General features: G+C 34.8%; 1 protein-coding gene across 1 annotated transcript in view; it reads right to left on the bottom strand.

Annotated features, from left to right (window-relative positions):
• Positions 1-1937: 1937 nt before the first annotated feature.
• Positions 1938-19141, bottom strand: part of TMEM26 (transmembrane protein 26) — a 65613-nt gene continuing 48409 nt past the window's right edge. The window contains exons 5-6 of the mRNA XM_001094188.4: positions 8796-8872; positions 1938-6051 (exon numbers count right to left, since the gene is read on the bottom strand). Coding sequence (XP_001094188.2) covers positions 5630-6051; positions 8796-8872 — 499 coding nt within the window. The 3' untranslated portion in view covers positions 1938-5629. The remainder of the gene's footprint in view (positions 6052-8795; positions 8873-19141) is intronic.

Genomic DNA, 19141 nt, shown 5'->3' with positions numbered 1-19141 from the left:
GCTGCAACTATAGAACATACTGAACAGTCTTATACCCACATTTTTGCACACACATAGCTACAGGATACGTTCTTAGAAGTGGAGTTGCTAGGTCAGATGATAAATGTGTTTTTTTCTGACTGCTGTTGCCAAATTGTCTTACAGAGGAGTTGTACCAATTTACACCCTCACTAACTATGAATAAGAATGCCTACTTTCCTTGTTGCCCTCTAATACAGCATTCTAAAGAACTTTTGGGTCTTTGCCAACCAACTAAGTGAAAAACGGTTACCCTGCAGTTGAGTCTGCATTTGAAAAATGGTATTTCATTGTGGTTTGATTTGCATTTCTTCAACTATTCCTTTTGCAGTTAATCATACACTTATGTCTTTTGCTCATTTTTTCAGTGATTTTTTTTTTTCTTATTTGTAAGAACGGTTTGTTCATTAAGAAAACTAATGCATTGTTATATTTCTTGCAAACAAATTAACTCAGTTCATTGTTCAACATTTGAATTTGCTTATGGTATTTTTACAATGCTAAAATTTTTAATTTTATGAGCTGAAATTTATGACTCTTCTATGGTGTCTCATTTCATATCATGCTCAAAAAGCATTCTCACCATCGCAATTATAAAAACAAAGTTTTCTGTGCTTATTTTATTTTAAATGTTTAGTTATTTAATCTACCTGGAAATGTTTTAGACATAAGGATTGAGGTAAGGATCTAATTTAATATTTTCCAAAACCTAAACCATTTATAATATTTTACCCCACCCATGATTTATCATATATCAGAATCCCTTGTGTGGCTCAGTCTATTTATTAAACTTATTCTGTTCAGCTTTTTGGCCTGCTTATTCATATTTCAGAACCAAATTCTCTTGGTTATTGTAGTTGTATAATATATGTAGATATATTGAAATATCTCTCTCATTTTTCAACTTTCTTTTGGTGTTTTCTAACTATTCTTTCATGCTTATTTTATCATGAAATCTTTAGAATCAACTTGGGCAGTCACAAAAAAATTAATATCTTGTTGATAGCATGATGAAGATTGTACTACTTGATCTATTTATAGATCAATTTAGGGAAAATCGAAACTTTAAAAAAAAAAATCAAGGCTTCTTACCAATCCCCATAAAATAATGTCTTTCTTTTTGTTAAATTATTCATGTATGGCCCTCACAATCATTTTTAAGTTTTCTTCACATAGATCTTATACATTTCCCGAGTTTATTCCTATGTATTTTATAGATTTAGTTTATATTGCAAAGGAAATATCTTCTTCAAGTATATATTCTATGTGATTTTGTATGTAGAAAAGCTATTGATTTTTGTGTGTGATTTCAGATTATCCTTAAGTTTCTTAGGTTTAATATGTTTTCCTTGGATGTTCGAGACTCAGTCTTCTATGAATAAATGATAAATTTGGCTCCTTCTTTCCAATTTCTATACCTCTCATTTCTCTTGTCTGATTTCTCTGACTCCTTTCTCCAGAAAAGAAAATAAGAGTGATGTATTTATGATAGCTTTTGCCACTGAGAAACATTAAGCTTTTATGTAGGAAAAATCTGTCAATTCTTCTGTAGCTTCTGAGTTTCATGTCTTGTTTCAGAAGATCGTTCCCATCCCCCACAGGCTAAAGACAGACTGCATATTTTCTTCTAATATTTATAGTTTTCATTTTACATTTACATCTTTAATCCATCTGGAATTTATTTCTATATATTGCAGGAGATAAAAATCTAACTTTATTTTTTCCAGATGGATTGCAAAATTTCCCAACATCATTTGTAAAATTGGTCAGCCTTTCCTCACTGGTTTGAAATGCCACTTTAATCATATTCTAAATAGATCAGTTTTATTTTTTAAACCAGAGCTTAAAAACCATAAAGGAAATGAATTGCAGTAGAGAACAAAGACATGAAAAACCAGCAAAAAAAATCCACATTAAGGTAAAGTTGTGCACACACTATTTAATACATATAATAAAATACAAAGGCCACTCATAGCAAAATAGTATAAATATGAATACTGCAGAGAAAATATTCTTAAATGGTATTCTAGTAAGAAAGAGTCAGAGGATGAAATAGATACACATAAAATACAAGACCATAGCAGTTAATTATTCAAACATTGTTTAAAGTTATTCCCTGCATATGGAAACTTATTTGAAGCCTCAAAGCTGTAAACATCCTCCAGCTGCCTAGTTTAACCCCAAATCAGATGTTTCTGAGAGCAAATCAGAATGTCCAGTAAGTAAAAAGCAGTCTGAAATTAGAAAAAAGAATAACAATCCCCTTTTTTTCTTGTAATTCAAGACTGTTTGGTTTTTCATTTGCGTCGCTGTAGTATACGTCACCATCCCTCTTTCTTGGCATTGGAGGAGGGCTACAGTGGACAGATGCCTGACATTTGCAATTCTTTCTCTCTTTTAACAGGAAAAGTTGGTTAAGAATTATCAAGAATCAAATGCCAAACATTATTACATTCAACTCTGAAAGATGCATAGAAATCTTAAAGCATGTGCACCTACAAATGCATGCCTTTCCAGAGCTTTGAAAATGTTCAATTAAATAATGAGTTTAATGAGTTAGCAATTAGTATTATAATAGTGAACCCTGATATTCCTTGGCCATATCTATATGGTTCTATGAGGCCTGAAGTGCTATTTGTTAGTGGAACTACAACACAGCCAAGAGAAAATTTGTATCAGACTCTTCACTGGAAGATTATAAAGAATATTATTGGCCAATTCAAAATTTTAGTTTATTATGCTGTTGAAACAGCTCAAATAAAAATTAAAAGAATAATCAAAGATAAGGATAGTTTACTACTATTACTATGTCAAGTCATGTCCTCTGAGAGTCGTCCAGTAAGGGCAAAGGAAACCCACAAGATGATGGTGAGGTGTGTTTACGCACAGTATCATTGAAACATGCACATTGTGTTTTCTTTCACAAGTGGAATGACATGTTTTTAGGAAGGACATTTGACTGAGCTTTAATCAAGCATTAAATAACAACTATGGCAATAATAATAACAGCACCAACAACCTCAAATAAGCCACTTTCTTCAGGGGTCGGGGACTGACCTGCTGTGTGTCTGGGGGAGGGGTTATGATAGAGAGGATGGCTTGCATCACATTATACAGGTGTTGTGAGTCAGTTATCTTATTACAAATAAAATGTAAACAAGTCCCAGGGTGTCCACACATGGGAGGTAATGGATGTTCTAGCCACTTTATAACAAACACTTCGATGTTTTGAAACATTACAGTATTTAGCAGTCTACATTAAAAACGACAATTAACTGAATAAATTTATAATATTTAATCAGGAGTCTTAGGAATGGCTAATATATAACCTAGGTTTAGAGCTTTCTTTCAAATAAACTAAGCAAATGCAGATTGTTTTTTCCTACTATAAAAGCAGCCAGTCTAAGAGAGTGGGAGTACTGGCAGCTAGGTTAACAAATGCTGCCCCAAGCAGATTTTCCTGGAAAACCTTGCAGAACCTGGGTCTATTTTTGCCACTATTATTTGCCAAGATGGTCCTGGGTGCTCTTTGACTTCCTGACCCTCTAAATAAAGCTAGACTTTGGACAGGCTTTTTATTTCTCAAGCCCACGAGGAGTGCTAATTACAAAATACTTTAATTTAAACACTAGAAACTCATTCACGAAGCCAAGCCAAGTCTGAGATTTGAAAGCATTTAAAAATATCCTTGCAACAGCCGTACTACTTTATACTTTATCTATTTTTAGGGCCTCAGTGTTTGTTTTGCTGGAAGAAAAAAATTAAAACATGAAAAGTATGCCATGAGCAAATCTGCAATAATAAGCAGCACATACATGTTGTGGAAGAAAATATTCAACATAAAGCAGTCAACATAAAAACAGATTCTGCTGAGGCATTTTTATAAATAGCAGTTATTATTTTGCTTTCAACTGCTGAGCACTTTAAATAACATGCCCTTAAAAGTTGTCAAGTGCTTTACTTCATATACATATAATTTCTTGATCTTAACTTTCATAAAATTATTATGGAAAATCATAAATGTATTCCATTAGTTCCATGTGTCATTTTATAGTCATTATATTGTTAAAATTAGAAGCACAAGGAAGAAAGAAATAAAAACATATGACAATGGCGCTGAAGAAGTCATTTACAAGAAAATATGCATGACTCTGTATAAAAACAGAATTTGTGTATAAAAGTTTGTAGAAAATATTTCTAATAGGTATCATCTCACCCAGAGAGTTACAGATAAAATTGTCCCAACTGGTTGTCATACCAAATTAAGAGCATACCCCACCTTAAATGTCCCTTTGAATTCTCGAGTATACTAATCCGGGGGAATTAGGTTTTGAACCTAAAAGAACAGTTTTGGAACTGCTTGCATCATGTAATTACTGCTATACACCCGAGCAAATTTTCACACTGTATCTTTAAAAGCAAAAATCACTTTAAAAGGTTCTGAATCACCTCCATCTGGAAAGTATAGAGGTATGTAAAGGAAAAGTATGGCTATTTCAATACTGGGAAAATGAAGTCTTAATACAAGAAAATAAAGCGAATTGCCTGATTCCCACAACAGGGTAGCACATTCCGACTCCCGTCACTCCACAAGGGCTGTTGGCCCTGGGTGGGGCTGATGCAAGCCTCCATCACCATGTTCCCTGAGACCAAAGGCCACCTCCAATAGTGGCGGTTCAGAAAAGCTGCAGCTTTGTTCGCTACTGCTGGCAGACACCAGAAACCATGGTAACACTTACAGGGCCCGAAACACCTTTATTCACCGCTTCAGAGCTTCCCTGCATCAGCCCACGTGATTCAGCTTGGCAATATAGAAAATGGTAAAGTAGGGTTCAGAAAAATACTGACGAACAGTGCAAATCATGTCCGGAGTAGAAATTGTGACTTTGCTAGCATTTCACCAGTATTTCCTGCCTTGCAACCAGTAGATATGTAACCAAAATGACTTGCTGTGAATTTTGTAGCACCCAAGCCAAAAGCAATAAAATCTCTGTAAGAGCATATGCGCCATGGCAGAATGCAACATCAGCCCAGAAAAATGATTTTCCTGGAAAGGTCTGTGCAGCGATGAATAAGGCTCTCTATGATACGGAAGCTGGGCAGAGATTTTCGCTGCTTCCAGCCCACAGTGAGGTAATTTTAAAGGCACTTTTCCCTTCATTTGTTCTGCATTCACTGAATGTACATTTTTTGATGTCAGAGGGACATTGCAGAAAAGATCAGACGAAATAGTCTGACAATGGAGCCAAAGTTCAAAGCTTCTCTATTTTCAGGTAACAGCCGCGACAGTTCGTCTGCACTAAATCTTTCGAGGGCATGTCACTGTAACCCCTTCCACAGCTTTTCAAACAGTTCAAGACAAACAAATCACTTAGTCGTTGAACAACTATAACATCTGATACCATCACACAGAAGTTGTAGCAATAGTCACTAATCAAAGTTCCTTCTATTCAGTTGAAAAAAGAAAATTCCTCAGCTTTGGTTTAAGATCACCTTTTTATGCTGTTCTTTTGAAAATTATTATATGCCAAGGCTGGGGGAGAAGGAGGATCCTCCCTATAAGAAGAACCAGGGAGTCAGGTTCTAGCCGCAGACCCCTGCCAATCAATAACTAAGGGGTGGGTTGGGAATCGTCGGTGACTGGGGAGCCCCGCAAAGGAATAGCCAGGCCCTCCTTAGACTCGCTCTGCCAGTCCCGCGGAGAGGACCCACTCTCAGAGGTCTGTCCCCGGCAACCATGTTCTCCTTTCGGGCCTTCTGACTGACTTCTCAATGAAGCACGGACTGCCAATGCCAGCACCACCAAGCGGTAGAGTTGCAACACCACCACGAGGAAGTTCTTCACTGCAAAGAACACCAGCATCTGATTGATCACTTTGAAATAGGTCATCAGTATGAGACGCACCACAAGGAAGGGGCCATCTTGTATGAAGACGCTGATTCCGATGTTCCACAGATCCGCACTGTACTGGCAAAAGAACAGGCTGGGGAATCCCCTCTCTGTCACAGACACGGGGCAAACGACGTTCTGTACTGAAAACACAGGACAGACTAGTTACTATCTCTCTTGGAAGTGTAGACATATAAGACAATGACATGGGGACAAGTCATTAACAATGGGGACTGTGCTAGTAATAATTCTGTGAATACAGAATGGAAATGAAATGGAATGATCCCGTGATTTAATTCTGAGTGGAACAAGTGAAAACACCTTGCCCTGTGACTTGCATCCAAATAGAAAATGTAAGATCATCTAGTCCTCAACCTGGGCAAAGCACCACATGAAATAGATTCTAGGAGCCAGGCATGGTTACAAGTGCTCATAGCTCAAGCTCCTTGTGAGGCTGAAGCTGCACCACAGGGGGGGAATAAAAAATAAAGGAAGCTGCCATTGTGATCCTGGGATCCACAGTGTAAGGAAGACTCACAGTTACATGCTCACAGCCTCAAGTCAGAGAGCATGACTGCCTCATTTTCCAGCAGTGAGTTGCTGGCGGGGTCACTAAGCCTTCCCGGGCCACAGTTTCTTCCTTTGAAAACTGGGATAACAATCATATCAGTGAGGAGAGGGGTCCCTATTCATTGGCTCATTTTGTTTCCATTAGAATAACAGCCCTGCCTCCTGTCCACTTTTTCCCTGTCCACGTGATCTTCCCGTTAGGATCACGAATGATTTGCTTGATCGATAAGCTTGAGAAACGGAGCAAAGTGTACGTGGCTCTGATCATTCTATATACTCTTTTTAGGATCTACCTGTTTGTTGGTTTACACACTCAAGCATGTGTGTAAACTGTGCTGTGAAAATTCAAGTGCTTATATTCAAATTCAAACTTAATTCATATTAAACATATTTTTCAAATGATGGAGGAAAAAAACCTGAATAAATGCCATTGTTATTTTATTTTGTCTTAATTCCTTGTGCTTTGTTTCACAGTTTACAAGAAAGACTGGATATAATTACTGATTTTCCAGTTAAACAAAAGGAGGTCCAATCAACAGAAGAACCTTTTGTCTTAATTTCTCAAATGTAAATTTAATTCAGGGTCAAGGGCAGAAAATAATCCTTTTATAATAATGAAGCCTTCCATTTGGAGTTTTCAAACAAAGAATGCCATTGTCTACTGGAGCCTGCAAATATTATGAAGCTGCTTTGATATGGATAAACATAATGTACTATTTGTTGGAAAATACAATAATGATTTAGTCAGAAGTAACATTTGGTCTTTGTTTTTCAAACAGCTGCATAACATTATCACCCCTGAAAGTTTACAAAATGTCCTTCTTAAATACAAATTTTCTTAGCAAGGCAACAAACCACAAGATATGGGAGGGTGAGGATTGGCAGGGTGAAAGACAAAAGAGAAACCAAGGTTATATCAATGGTAGCCTTTCCTAAGAAATGAGGGCCAGGAAATGGCTCCCAAAGGACCTTCTAAAGGTATTAACTCAATATCTAATGTGATGGCACCTAATATTCTATAAGTGGATACCAACTGGACCAATGAGTCCAGACCATACCTTTCAGGGCTCATTATGACAAAAATCTGTGTGTGTGGGTGTGTGTGTGTGTGTGTGTGTGTGTGTGTTATTAGCATAGATTTGTTTGTAATTATTAATAAGTGATTCCATTTTTGGTATTCCTTAAAAGCTACAGCAAGTTTTCCCATCTATTTCAAATTGTTAATAATTTCAACAAGTGGATGCTATGTTTAAAATGGCCTCAGACCTATGAGTCTACAAAAGTGAACCAAAAAAGGAGAAAAAAGTTAAATATCCCTGTCCTAAGGATTAATTCTAATCCTGAGGCCAGCAAGTAAGGTGTCATAAATAAACAAGTTGGGCTAAGGAAAATGTAATTATTAATTTCTAGAATTTCTTTGTAGTAAAGTGACATCCAGGAGAATTCTCAAATCAAAATTCTAGGGTTCCAAGAAGTTTTCAGATGACTCCAGATCAACAATGCTCAATTGAACTTTCTGTGATGGTAGAAGTGTCCCATATTACTGCTGTCCAATATGGTAGCCATTTGTGGCAACTGCGCAGTTGAAATGTGGCTAGTATGACTGAGGAATTGGACTTTTAATGTTTTACATTTTTAATTAATTTCAGTTTAAAGAGCCATGTGTGGTTGGTGGTCCCCTGTTGGACAATGAAGCCCTAGATTATTGCTAGTATGAAATGCCTGGGAAAGAGATTACTTCTTGCAAAATCTTAGGGATTTATGTTTTTATTAAAATAAGACCAATGAGATTCCAAGGACCACCAATGAGGACAATTTTAACTGCTCCTATGCCTTCTGAAGTTCTAATACATGGGTCTGGAAAAAGAATGAAAATTACTTCTTATAAATAATAAGAGATAAAACATTTATGGCAGCAACTTGCTAAGCAAAGTGTATATTACTGAGTCATGACAAGAATCTTCAATCCTAGTGACTATGATTATCATCCCTATTTCATGGATGAAAGAAAGCTGAGACACAGAGGTATCACCTGGTTTGCAGGAAGTCTTATAAATCATAACTGATGGAACTGTTGTTTGAAGTAAATATAATGCTGTGCAATTATCTGCTCTGCTATCTTAAGCTTACCATGTACCAGAGTGGATCCACTCTTCTTGGCTTACTAAGTTTCAATCTACTTTCCTTCTAAGCTGAACTAGAACTAACACTGGGATATAGACATGATAATCCTTTCACTTGCCTTCTTAGTTTTAGTATAATTGATAATCAAGAGGTGTAATTTTCTGGTTTTTTGCACAAACATCAGGATACTTACCTGCCAGGTCAAGTGGAAACTGCAGCATGCTCCAAGTCCATATAACAAGGATGGCATAGACTAGTGCAGGGCTATTCCTAGAATACAGACAAAATTTTAAATTTGTAATAAAAAGTATGATCACACGCAGAAGAGAAAAATCTTCTCAGCCCATGTTTTTAGTATATTCCTAATAAACCTCTTGTGGCCAAAATATCTTGGTGATTTAATATATCAAGGAAAAAAATCCTTACCTGATAATAATGGAATAATGAAGAAGTGAAAAATAAGTAATCTGAGACTTAAAACCCAACATATGCATGAATTATGACAAAACCTTTGGTCCCATATTGCTGTCTTTAGTTTTATAAAATTATGGAAATATTATGGGAGAGAAATGATAGGGAGGAAAATATAGATATTGACATGGATATTCAAATGACTGATTTCAAGGAATGTCAGCAGGGGAATTAATAATTATTCTAAGAAACCAGGGATCTAATTGAAAAGACATTTCATAAGAGCTAAATGATGCTTAAACACTAAAAGCTCAACATTGAAAGAAAATTGTCATTAGACAGGAAAAAGGTAAGGAGATAAATCCAATAAACAAAGATTTATACCAGATAGGAGGACGTAAGGCAAGTAATAAGCCTGTTTCATTCACCACTGTATCCTTAGTGCCTAGAACAGGGCTTGATGGATACAACATATATTTGTGGAAGGAATGGTTAAATGCACTAAAGAAGGGTCTATATTCAGACAAATATAGAAATGTCTTAGACCTAGGAAAATGGTCATGAAGGCTAAAATCAGAAAGAATAGAGGTTACAGAAATGCAAAGGATATTAAAAAGGGTCACATTTATTTTTAGCAAAGATAGAAAGGAAGTCATCAATTTGAGCTTGGTGGCATAATAATAGATTTTGTTTCCATCTTCTGTCAAAAGAGATTTTCAGATTGAAGAGGTCTGAAAAGCATTAAAGATGAGTAATTGAAACCAAAAGAAATGAGGTGATTGTAAGGGATATCTTTAAATGCTTCAAGTGTAGAGGCATTAAATGCAAAATTAAATCTCAAAACTCTGAGAGAATTTGTAAATGAGATTTCTAAACCATCATTACCTGTCTTGGCAGTTAATGGTGGAGACAAGGTTGGTGATAAAAAAATAAAGTCTCAACTTTCAAAATGAAACAGAAATATGTCTAAAAGTACAAAAGGCACATTTACCATTAATCTCTGGTTAGATTATATAGATGATTCTTTGAAAGATTTCTGAGAGCCCTTTTAGAAGAAGACAGTTATTACGAAGCATCAGCACAGGTTCTCTGAGAAAAATTGCACTCAACTAAACTTAGTTCTTCCTTTGAAAAAAATATAGTTAGGATTACCAAGCAGGTAATGTTATGTAAATCGATGACAGACATTCAGATTAAAACAAGGCTTCTGAAAAAGTCTCCCATAGTGTTCTCATTAACAAAATTAACAAATATTCCAGGTGTGAATACTGTTAGGTAGATTCCTGTGTAAATGGCTCCCCACAGGGGGACTCTCCAATGGGTTGCTGAAGGCTGTGCTTTTGATTCTTTTCTACTTCACATTTTATCATGACTTGGTTGACATTGATGGAAGGCTTCTCATATGCACATATGGCATGGAGCGTGGATAGAAAACCAGTACCCTGGAAGACACAATCAGGATTCCAAAAGAGGTAACTAGATGACCTAGATTAGAATAGAATTGGAAAGAAGAGATAGCATTTCACAGCAGTAGCCATAAAACAGGGCTCAAAGATTTTCCCTTACTATTATCTAATTATGAGTCCACAGTATGACATGATTTATGATTTACCAAAATCAAATAAACTCATAGGTTGCTTCACAAGAAATATAAAGCCTAAAATTTTAAGTGGAAATGCCTTGGGAATGCAGACTATAACTTTTCTCTCTTTACACGGTCAATGTCTATACACAACAGATCTTCAATAAGTGCCTGAATTTTTAAATAATATTATGGACAGTTTCTGATTTCAGACATCCATGCCAGGCAGTTTTCTAAATGCTTAACTCTATGTTCATACTTAATTCTCATACCAGCTCAACAAAGTAGACACAATTGTTATCTTGTTATTTTATCAAGGAGGTAAAAGAGAGTTGAGGAAATGTGTCCAAAATAATGTAGTTATGAATGTTGAGAGCAGAAATCAAAACTAGACAGCTGATTTCAGCATTTACTCCTTTGATCATTACATTATATTATTTCCATGAATGAAATGGAAACTTTTAGCTCTGCTCTATTCTACAAGGTTCAGAACATACCTGAAATATTATGTGTGGTGCTTAATGTATTAGAAGAAACATTTATAAAGTTTCTTGTACCAAAGGGGAAGAACCAGAATGGTAAAGAATTCAGAGTCATGATCTATGTGAGATAGTTCAAGAAACTGAAAACTAGAGAAAATTCCTTAGAAGTTTTATTTCCTATGTTTAAGGACTATAATGTGGAAAAGGAATGAAACATTTCTTTTAACTTGAGATGGCCAATTCAGGCTCAAAGGATTTCAGTTGCAACTGTGAGAATTCAAATTTCATCCTAATAGAGGAAAGTAGTTTCTAATAATATTACCTCAAAATAGAACAAGTTGCCACTTGGGGTTAGTATTTCTTCTATTAGTGTAATTTTTCAACAGAGCTTGCAGAAAAAGTTGTTGAGGATATTTTGGCGAGGTTTTTTCAACAGATGCAAACGAAATTTTTCACAACATCTTTTGAAGTTTCATCTAATCCCAAACTTCAATAATTCTTCCAAAAACTATGTGCAATTTGCCTGCAAGGCAGTAGAAAGCAGTGGCAAAGCAGGGGGCTGTGGTGCCAAGTGACCAGAGTTCTAACACCAACTCCAACTCTCATTAAAGAAATAGGATGTGAGACTCTAATTCCAGATTGATCAGTTATTAGTTATATGAATATGAGTAACTAGTTTAACATCTGTATGCTTTAGTTTACCCATTTACATTATGAGGAAGACAATAATAATAATTGGATTATATAATAATTTTATTCAGTATATTATTTAAGCATGTTAAACATATAAAGCTCTTAGAACAGCATGTGACACAAGCTATTATGGTAGATCACTACAAATTAGTTATTTTTGGTTTCATGTCATCTTGAGACTTTATTTGCCTCTCCTGACATGTTTTTGCTTATAAAATGGTGATAATAAGAATATTTACATCATAGTGTGAATGTAAATGCAAAATAACTTACTGAATTAAAGCATTTAAGACTTCTTAGCACACAACAAGTGATAAATAAACATTACATAATTGTAGCAGTAGTAATTTTACTAGTATGTCAGTATGCTTCTTAAAATCTTTGTATATTATTCATCATCCTACAAAATAGGGATAAATGATATACTAACCCTAGCCCTACATAAATTCAACTTTAACCATGCAATAATGAATGCACATTTTTGCATATGCATATATTATCTATGCACACACAAAATATGGAAGAATGTGGGTGTTGAAAAACATACTAGTAAAATTATCAAACACAATTTTGGAAAAGTAGGTCAGAAAATTTTTAAAGCAGGCAAATATGAATTATTAGATCAGACAGTAAAAATTCTCAGGAAGGTTAAATGTTAGAATGTAAATAAATCATGGAGATTAATGGCAAACACTCAAGATCTGCAAAGGAATTTTGGGTGGATTTATTCACCACTGTCCCATGTGTATAATCTGCCTTCACAAATGTCAACTGAGAAGCATGTAAGGAGACAATGAACTTGATTCAGAGAGAGACAAAAAAACTTGGGAAGTTTAATTATTAACATTAGTATCACTTTTCTATTTGAAAAACTAGTAAGATAAAAGACTGGCATTTGGTGTATCAGCACACCCAATCTGGTGGTTAAAAATAAAAATAAAAAGTCATATTTTGCCAATTTGCTTAGCTATTTCTTTTTCTAAAAAAAATTTTATTATACTTTAAGTTCTAGGGTACATGTGCACAATGTGCAGGTTAGTTACATATGCATACATGTGCCACGTTGGTGTGCTGCACCCATTAACTCATCATTTACATTAGGTATATCTCCTAATGCTATCCCTCCTCCCTCCCCCCACCCCATGACAGGCCTCAGTGTATGATGTTCTCCTTCCTGTGTCCAAGTGTTCTCATTGTTCAATTCCCACCTATGAGTGAGAACATGTGGTGTTTGGTTTTCTGTTCTTGCAATAGTTTGCTGAGAATGATGGTTTCCAGTTGACTGTAAACTAGTTCAACCATTGTGGAAGACAGTGTGACAATTCCTCAAGGATCTAGAACTAGAAATACCATTTGACCCAGCCATCCCATTAGTGGGCATACCCCCAGAGGATTATAAATCATGCTGCTATAAAGACACGTGCACATGTATGTTTATTGCAGCACTATTCACAATAGCAAAGACTTGGAACCAACCCAAATGTCCATCAATGACAGACTGGATGAAGAAAATGTGGCACATATACACCACAGAATACTATGCAGCCATAAAAAAGGATGAGTTCATGTCCTTTGTAGGGGCTATTTCTTTTTGGAAGTGTAAATATTCCTGTAGAAAAGAGACAATCAGCAGATAGAATTCATCTAGTTTTTTTTTTTTTTTAAAGAAAATGACAAATACCATCAGAAAAGGAAAAAATGATAGAAAGGAAGAAAAAAATGAAGTATTAACCTATCCTAGAAGAAATATTTCACCATTTCTTCCAGGTGAAAGACAGATTAGCCTCAACTCTGCAAAATAAAGTAAAACACAATGTAAACATAAGAAGAGTTTCCTTTGTATGGTCAAGTATTCACAGGGAAATTTAGTAATGCTGTGAGAATAGAATTCTTTTTAATACATGATTTATTAATGTGTTGGGGGGAAAAAAAGACTGCACAAAGTGATCTCCAAAGGTGTAAATGGCCAGGGAACTCTCCGTGGCAATGATGTTGAAATTCTGACTTGTGAAAATGTTGGAAGGTGGCTGTAGTGAAATGAAAAGGTCAGCAAATAATTTCCCCAACAAACATGTATAATATTAAAAAATTGTCAAAAAACAACCATCAGGACTCTGAAAATCAACCAAAGTCAAACAACAAATTAAGTAACATTTATTCATGAAAAGTTGACCAAGCTTCAGGTAAGAACAGTGAGAATCTGAAGGATTCTTACCCACAGATACTCATTCCCCTATCCCCAGCTTGGCTATTTTTTTTTCTTTTAACTGTACTGAATGAAGTTAAACAGATGAGGAAGAATTTATTCAAGACTATTGAAATACAAGAGAAAGATTAAACTCAACTCTGCTAAAACAAAAAGTAGGAGAGTTTTCAAGAACTGGGGTGACCTACTGGAAAAGTACTGGAGAATGTTAGGATGGAGGTTGGTCAATTTGATTAGGCCACTTGTGTTTGGTAATTGGCACTTTTCAAAGTTAGGATCCTACACTCTCACAGAGGCTGGGAGATAGGGGCTCCATCTTTCTTTAAGACTGCATTTTAAATAGATGGCTCCCAGGTCCTTGAGAAAGATATTGTTGGTTTGCAAACCGGCAAGAGGCTGGGAAATTTACATTTCAAAGAGGCAGAAACAGAATTTATGATATCAAGTTTCTTAACGTAAATGCTGTATGAAAAGATAAATTAGGGACTTATAGTCAGAAAAAAAAAACTAAGTTAATTCAAGTTGTGGGAATGCTAACACCATATTGACCAGTTAAAGTGGTAATTTTACCAGTGACGGCTTCGGAGTGGAGTATGAAATCTCACACTCAGTGGTGTGGTCAATAGAAGTAACAAATTTGATTGGAAATATTTTAAAAATATGTAGCTTGTTACTTTGAGACTGCAATCCCATTTGGAGTGTAATGAACTAACTTTAAATTTAATAGAGAGATTCTTAAAATGAGAGCTATAGAAGGGCTAGATGAGTACTCCTGTAGGCCTGGCTGACTGAAAAACTGCAGGCGTGTTCAGGGAAGGCCAAAGAGGGCCCAGTGGGAATCAAAAGCTGAGGCAGACATGAAAACATCTTGAACTGTAAATGTGCTATCTGCTCCATGCACAGATCATCAAAGAATGGAAGTCATAAGGGCTCACAGTATTTGATTCCAATCTGCCCAAGTTATTGACTGACCAAAAACGTAGCTATAGGTGTGACCACTAAGATGTCGAACTAAAAATAAAACTAGGTATTTTTTAAAAATCTGAGACATCAGTGACTACAATCCAAGGAGAGATACATTCCTCCAATTAAGAAAACAGATGCAATAAAATGAGAAGCCTCAGCTGGTGGCAGTGGTGGGGAGCCTGAAGATAAAATATTGTTCGAATATATTATCCAAAATGCCCAGTTCTCAACAAAGGAAGTATGTGATAAATAAAAGAAAAAAATCCAGAAACATCTAACTTACAATTAAGAGGGAAAACACAACAGTAGAAACTGTCTCTACTGAGGTCCAGACATTGGAGTTAGCAGAAAAATATTTCAAAGCAACTATTATAAATATGTTCAAAGAATGAAAGAAAACTAAGTTTGATTGGTTAAAGAAAAGTCTCATGGCAATGACTCAACAAGTGAGTAAATAAAGATACAGAAACTATGAAAATGATTAAATAGAAACTCTAGAATTGAAAATATGCAAATTAAAGTGAAAATTTCAATAACCTCTACAATTGGACTCTACATCTGGATTTGACATGGCAGAAAAAAAGAATCAGTGACCTAGAAGATAGATCAATAAAAATTATCTAATCTGAAAGACACAGAGTGAAAAAAGATTGAAGAAAAAACAGCAGAGCTTCAGAGACCCGTGGAACACAGTCAGTCATATATATTTTTAATAGGAAACCTAGAAGAAGAAAGATATAAAAGAGAGGAGAAAATATTTAGAGAAATAGTGGCTGAAAATCTTGAGGAAAAACATAATTACAGGTATAAGAAGATCAATAAAGCCCTAGAATAAGTAGAAGCAAATATCCACACTTAGACATATCTCAAACTATAAAAAGCGAAAGAGGAAAAGAAAACATCAAGAGAAAATTGAGTCATGATGTACAGAGTAACAACAAATAAGTACAGTTGACCTTCGAGCAAAGTGGGGGTTAGTTAGGAGAACTGACCTCCCCACACACAGTTGAAAATCTCTGTATAATTTTGACTTTTCCAAAACTTAACTACTAATAGCATACTGCTGACTGGAAGTAATATCAATAACATCAACAGTCAATTAACACATATTTTATATGTTACATGTATTACACACTATATTTTTATAATAAAGTAAGCTACAGAAAAGAAAATGTTATTTAGAAAATCATAAGGAAGAGGAAATGTATTTACTATTCATTAGTAGAACTGAATCATCATAAAGCTCTGCATCTTCATTATCTTCACATTGAGTTGGCTGAGAAGGAGGAAGAAGAAGAGAGGCTGGCTGGTCTTGCTATCTCTGGGGTGGAAGAGGTGGAGGAGGTGGAGGAGGTGAAAGGAGAGGCCAGAGAGGCAGGCACACCCAATGTAAGTTTTATTTTTTAAAAATCTGCATATAAATTGACCCACACAGTTCATACTCATGTTGTTTGAAGGTCAACTATAATGGCTAACACTGATCAGAAACAATGAAGGCCAGTAGACAGTGAAATTATATATATGTGTATATATGTAAAATGGTGGATCTTTGTTTTTACTTATTATATGGTTTTGTTGATCTTCTTACACCCGTAAACTATGTTTTTCCTCAAATTATATATATATGAAAACCCTGTCAACCAATAATTCTTTATATAGCAAAACTATCCTTTAAACATGAAGGCAAAATAAGAACATTTTCAGATTAAAAAAAAAAACTTGGAGTATTTTTTACGACAGATTTGCCTTAGGAGAAACACTAAATAAAGTCTTTCAGGTTGAAAGGAAATTACACCACATAGTAACTGAAATACACATGGAGAAATGAAGTGCATGAAAATGATAAATGTATGGGAAATTAAAAGGAACATATAAATATACAGTTATAGAGACATTTTCTAATATCTTTTTAAAACATTAAAAGATTATATAGAACACTAATTATAACACTGGATTATTCGATTTATAACATACAAAGATATAATATATTTATAAAAACAATAGCAAAAAGGAAGAGGAGGAAACAGAGTTATCAGTAATGGAGCAAGTGGGGCAACAGTGCTATGACCAAATGGAGCCATATTGTTAGGCTTTATCAGAATTAAGTTAATTTTACCCTATAATAGAGTGTAAATTTTTTAAATGTATATTTTAATCCCTAGAGCATCTACTAATAAAATAATTCAAAAAATGTATACAGAAATTAACATCATTGACTTAAAAATGCTCATACAACCACCCCCACCAGAAAAACAAAACAGTAAAGGAGTAACACAGAAATAAAAAGGATGTGAGACACAGAAAAAAAAAAAATAGTAAAATGGCAGCTATAAATCTAATCATATCGATAATTACATTAAATATTAATGGTCTAAACACAGTGTACCAGCTTCAATAGTGTCCCTTAAAATTCCATGTCTACCCGAGTCTCAGATTGTGACCTTGTTTAGAAATAGGGTCTTTGCAGATGTAATCAAGTTAAGATGAGGTCATATGGATTAGGGTGGGCCCTAATCCAATGACTAGTGTCTTTATAAAAAAAGGAAAATTTGGAGACACAGACAGACACACTGGGGTGAATGCCATGTGAAGAAAGGGAGAAATTGGAGTGATATATCAACAAACAACAGGACACCAAGAGTTGCTAGCAGCCACCAGAAACTAGGAGAGAAACATGAAGCAGATTTTTCTTCAGAGCCTCCAATAGGAACCAGCACCTTGATTTTGGATTCCTAGCATCTGGAACTGTGAGAGAAGAAATTTCTGTTGTTTTAAGCCACCATATTTGTGGTATTTTGCTATAATAGCCCTAGTAAACTAATGTAAACTTAAATCAAAAGACAAAAACTGTACTCAACTGGGGAGGAAAATGCAGGATCCAACTGTAAGCTGTTTATAAGCGACAGAATGTAGATACATATATACATATAATTTGAAAGTAAAAGAATAAGAAAAGATATCCCTATGCCAACATAAGAAAGCTGGAGTGCCTATATTTGTAGGAGACAAAATTGGCTTTCAGAAAAGAAATATTACTAAAGAAAAAGTGATCATTCATGACAAAATGTTACTACATTGGAAAGATGTTAACAATTCAATTTTGCACACCTACATACACAGCCCCAAAATATATTAAGCAAAAACTGACAGTATTTGAAAGAGAAACAGACATTCCAACAATTAGAATGAAAGATTTCAGTGTTCTACTTTCAGGAATCAATAGAACAACTAGACACAAAATCAGTAAGGATGCAGAAGACTTGAACAACGCTATCAACCAAGGTGATGTAACTAACATTTTATAGAACACTCCACCCAACACCAAGTAAAGACACATTCTTCTCAAGTACACATGGATCTCCAGATAGGCCATATAATAGACCATAAAGTAAGTCTCCATAAATTTAAAAATACTGAAACGATTTAAAGTAGATCCTCAGATGAAAGTAGAATTAAAGCAGAAAACAACAACAACAAAAAGTCTAAGGGATCCCCATATATTTAGAAGTTAAACAGCCAACTTCTAAACAACCCATATAAAAAGAATGCCAGAATAAATTGGAAAATATTTTGAACTGCATTAAGCAACAAAAAAAGACATATCAAATTTATGGGGAGCTGGCAAAGCAGTGCTTACAGGAAAATTCATACTTTAAATGTCTACAGTAGAAAAGATGAAAGGTCTCAAATATAGTAGAAAATATGAAAGGTCAGTAATCAAAGTTTCCATCTGAAGAAATTAGAAAAAAAAAGAAGAGCAAATTAAATCCAAAGCAAGCATAAGGAAGGAAAAATTAAACATCAGAACAGAAACCCATGAGGTGGAAAACAGAATAACAATAGAGAAAATCAATAAAACCAAAGGCTGGTTATGTTTAAATATCAACAAAATCAATAAACCTGATCAAACCAAAAAAGTAAACATCAGCGCCTCCCCTCACCCCCTAAAAAAATAAGAGAGAAGGCAGAAATTGCTAAACTCAAGAATGAAAAAGGAGGGTACCACAACTCAGTCCACAGAAATTAACACATATATAGTAGATATTATGGACAATTTTATGACAAAAATCTACAACTTAGACAAAATAGAAAAATTCCTAGAAAGGAAAATGTAACCAAAACTGATTTAAGAGGAAATAGAATATCTAAATAGACCTATATAAAGTAATGATATTAAATTTATAATTTAAAAAATCTTC

The sequence above is a fragment of the Macaca mulatta genome, chromosome 9, assembly GCF_049350105.2.
Source record: "Macaca mulatta isolate MMU2019108-1 chromosome 9, T2T-MMU8v2.0, whole genome shotgun sequence".
Classification (NCBI taxonomy): Eukaryota; Metazoa; Chordata; class Mammalia; order Primates; family Cercopithecidae; genus Macaca; species Macaca mulatta.
The sequence above is the reverse complement of the archived record's forward strand: the minus strand, read 5'-3'. Positions and strand labels throughout refer to the sequence as shown.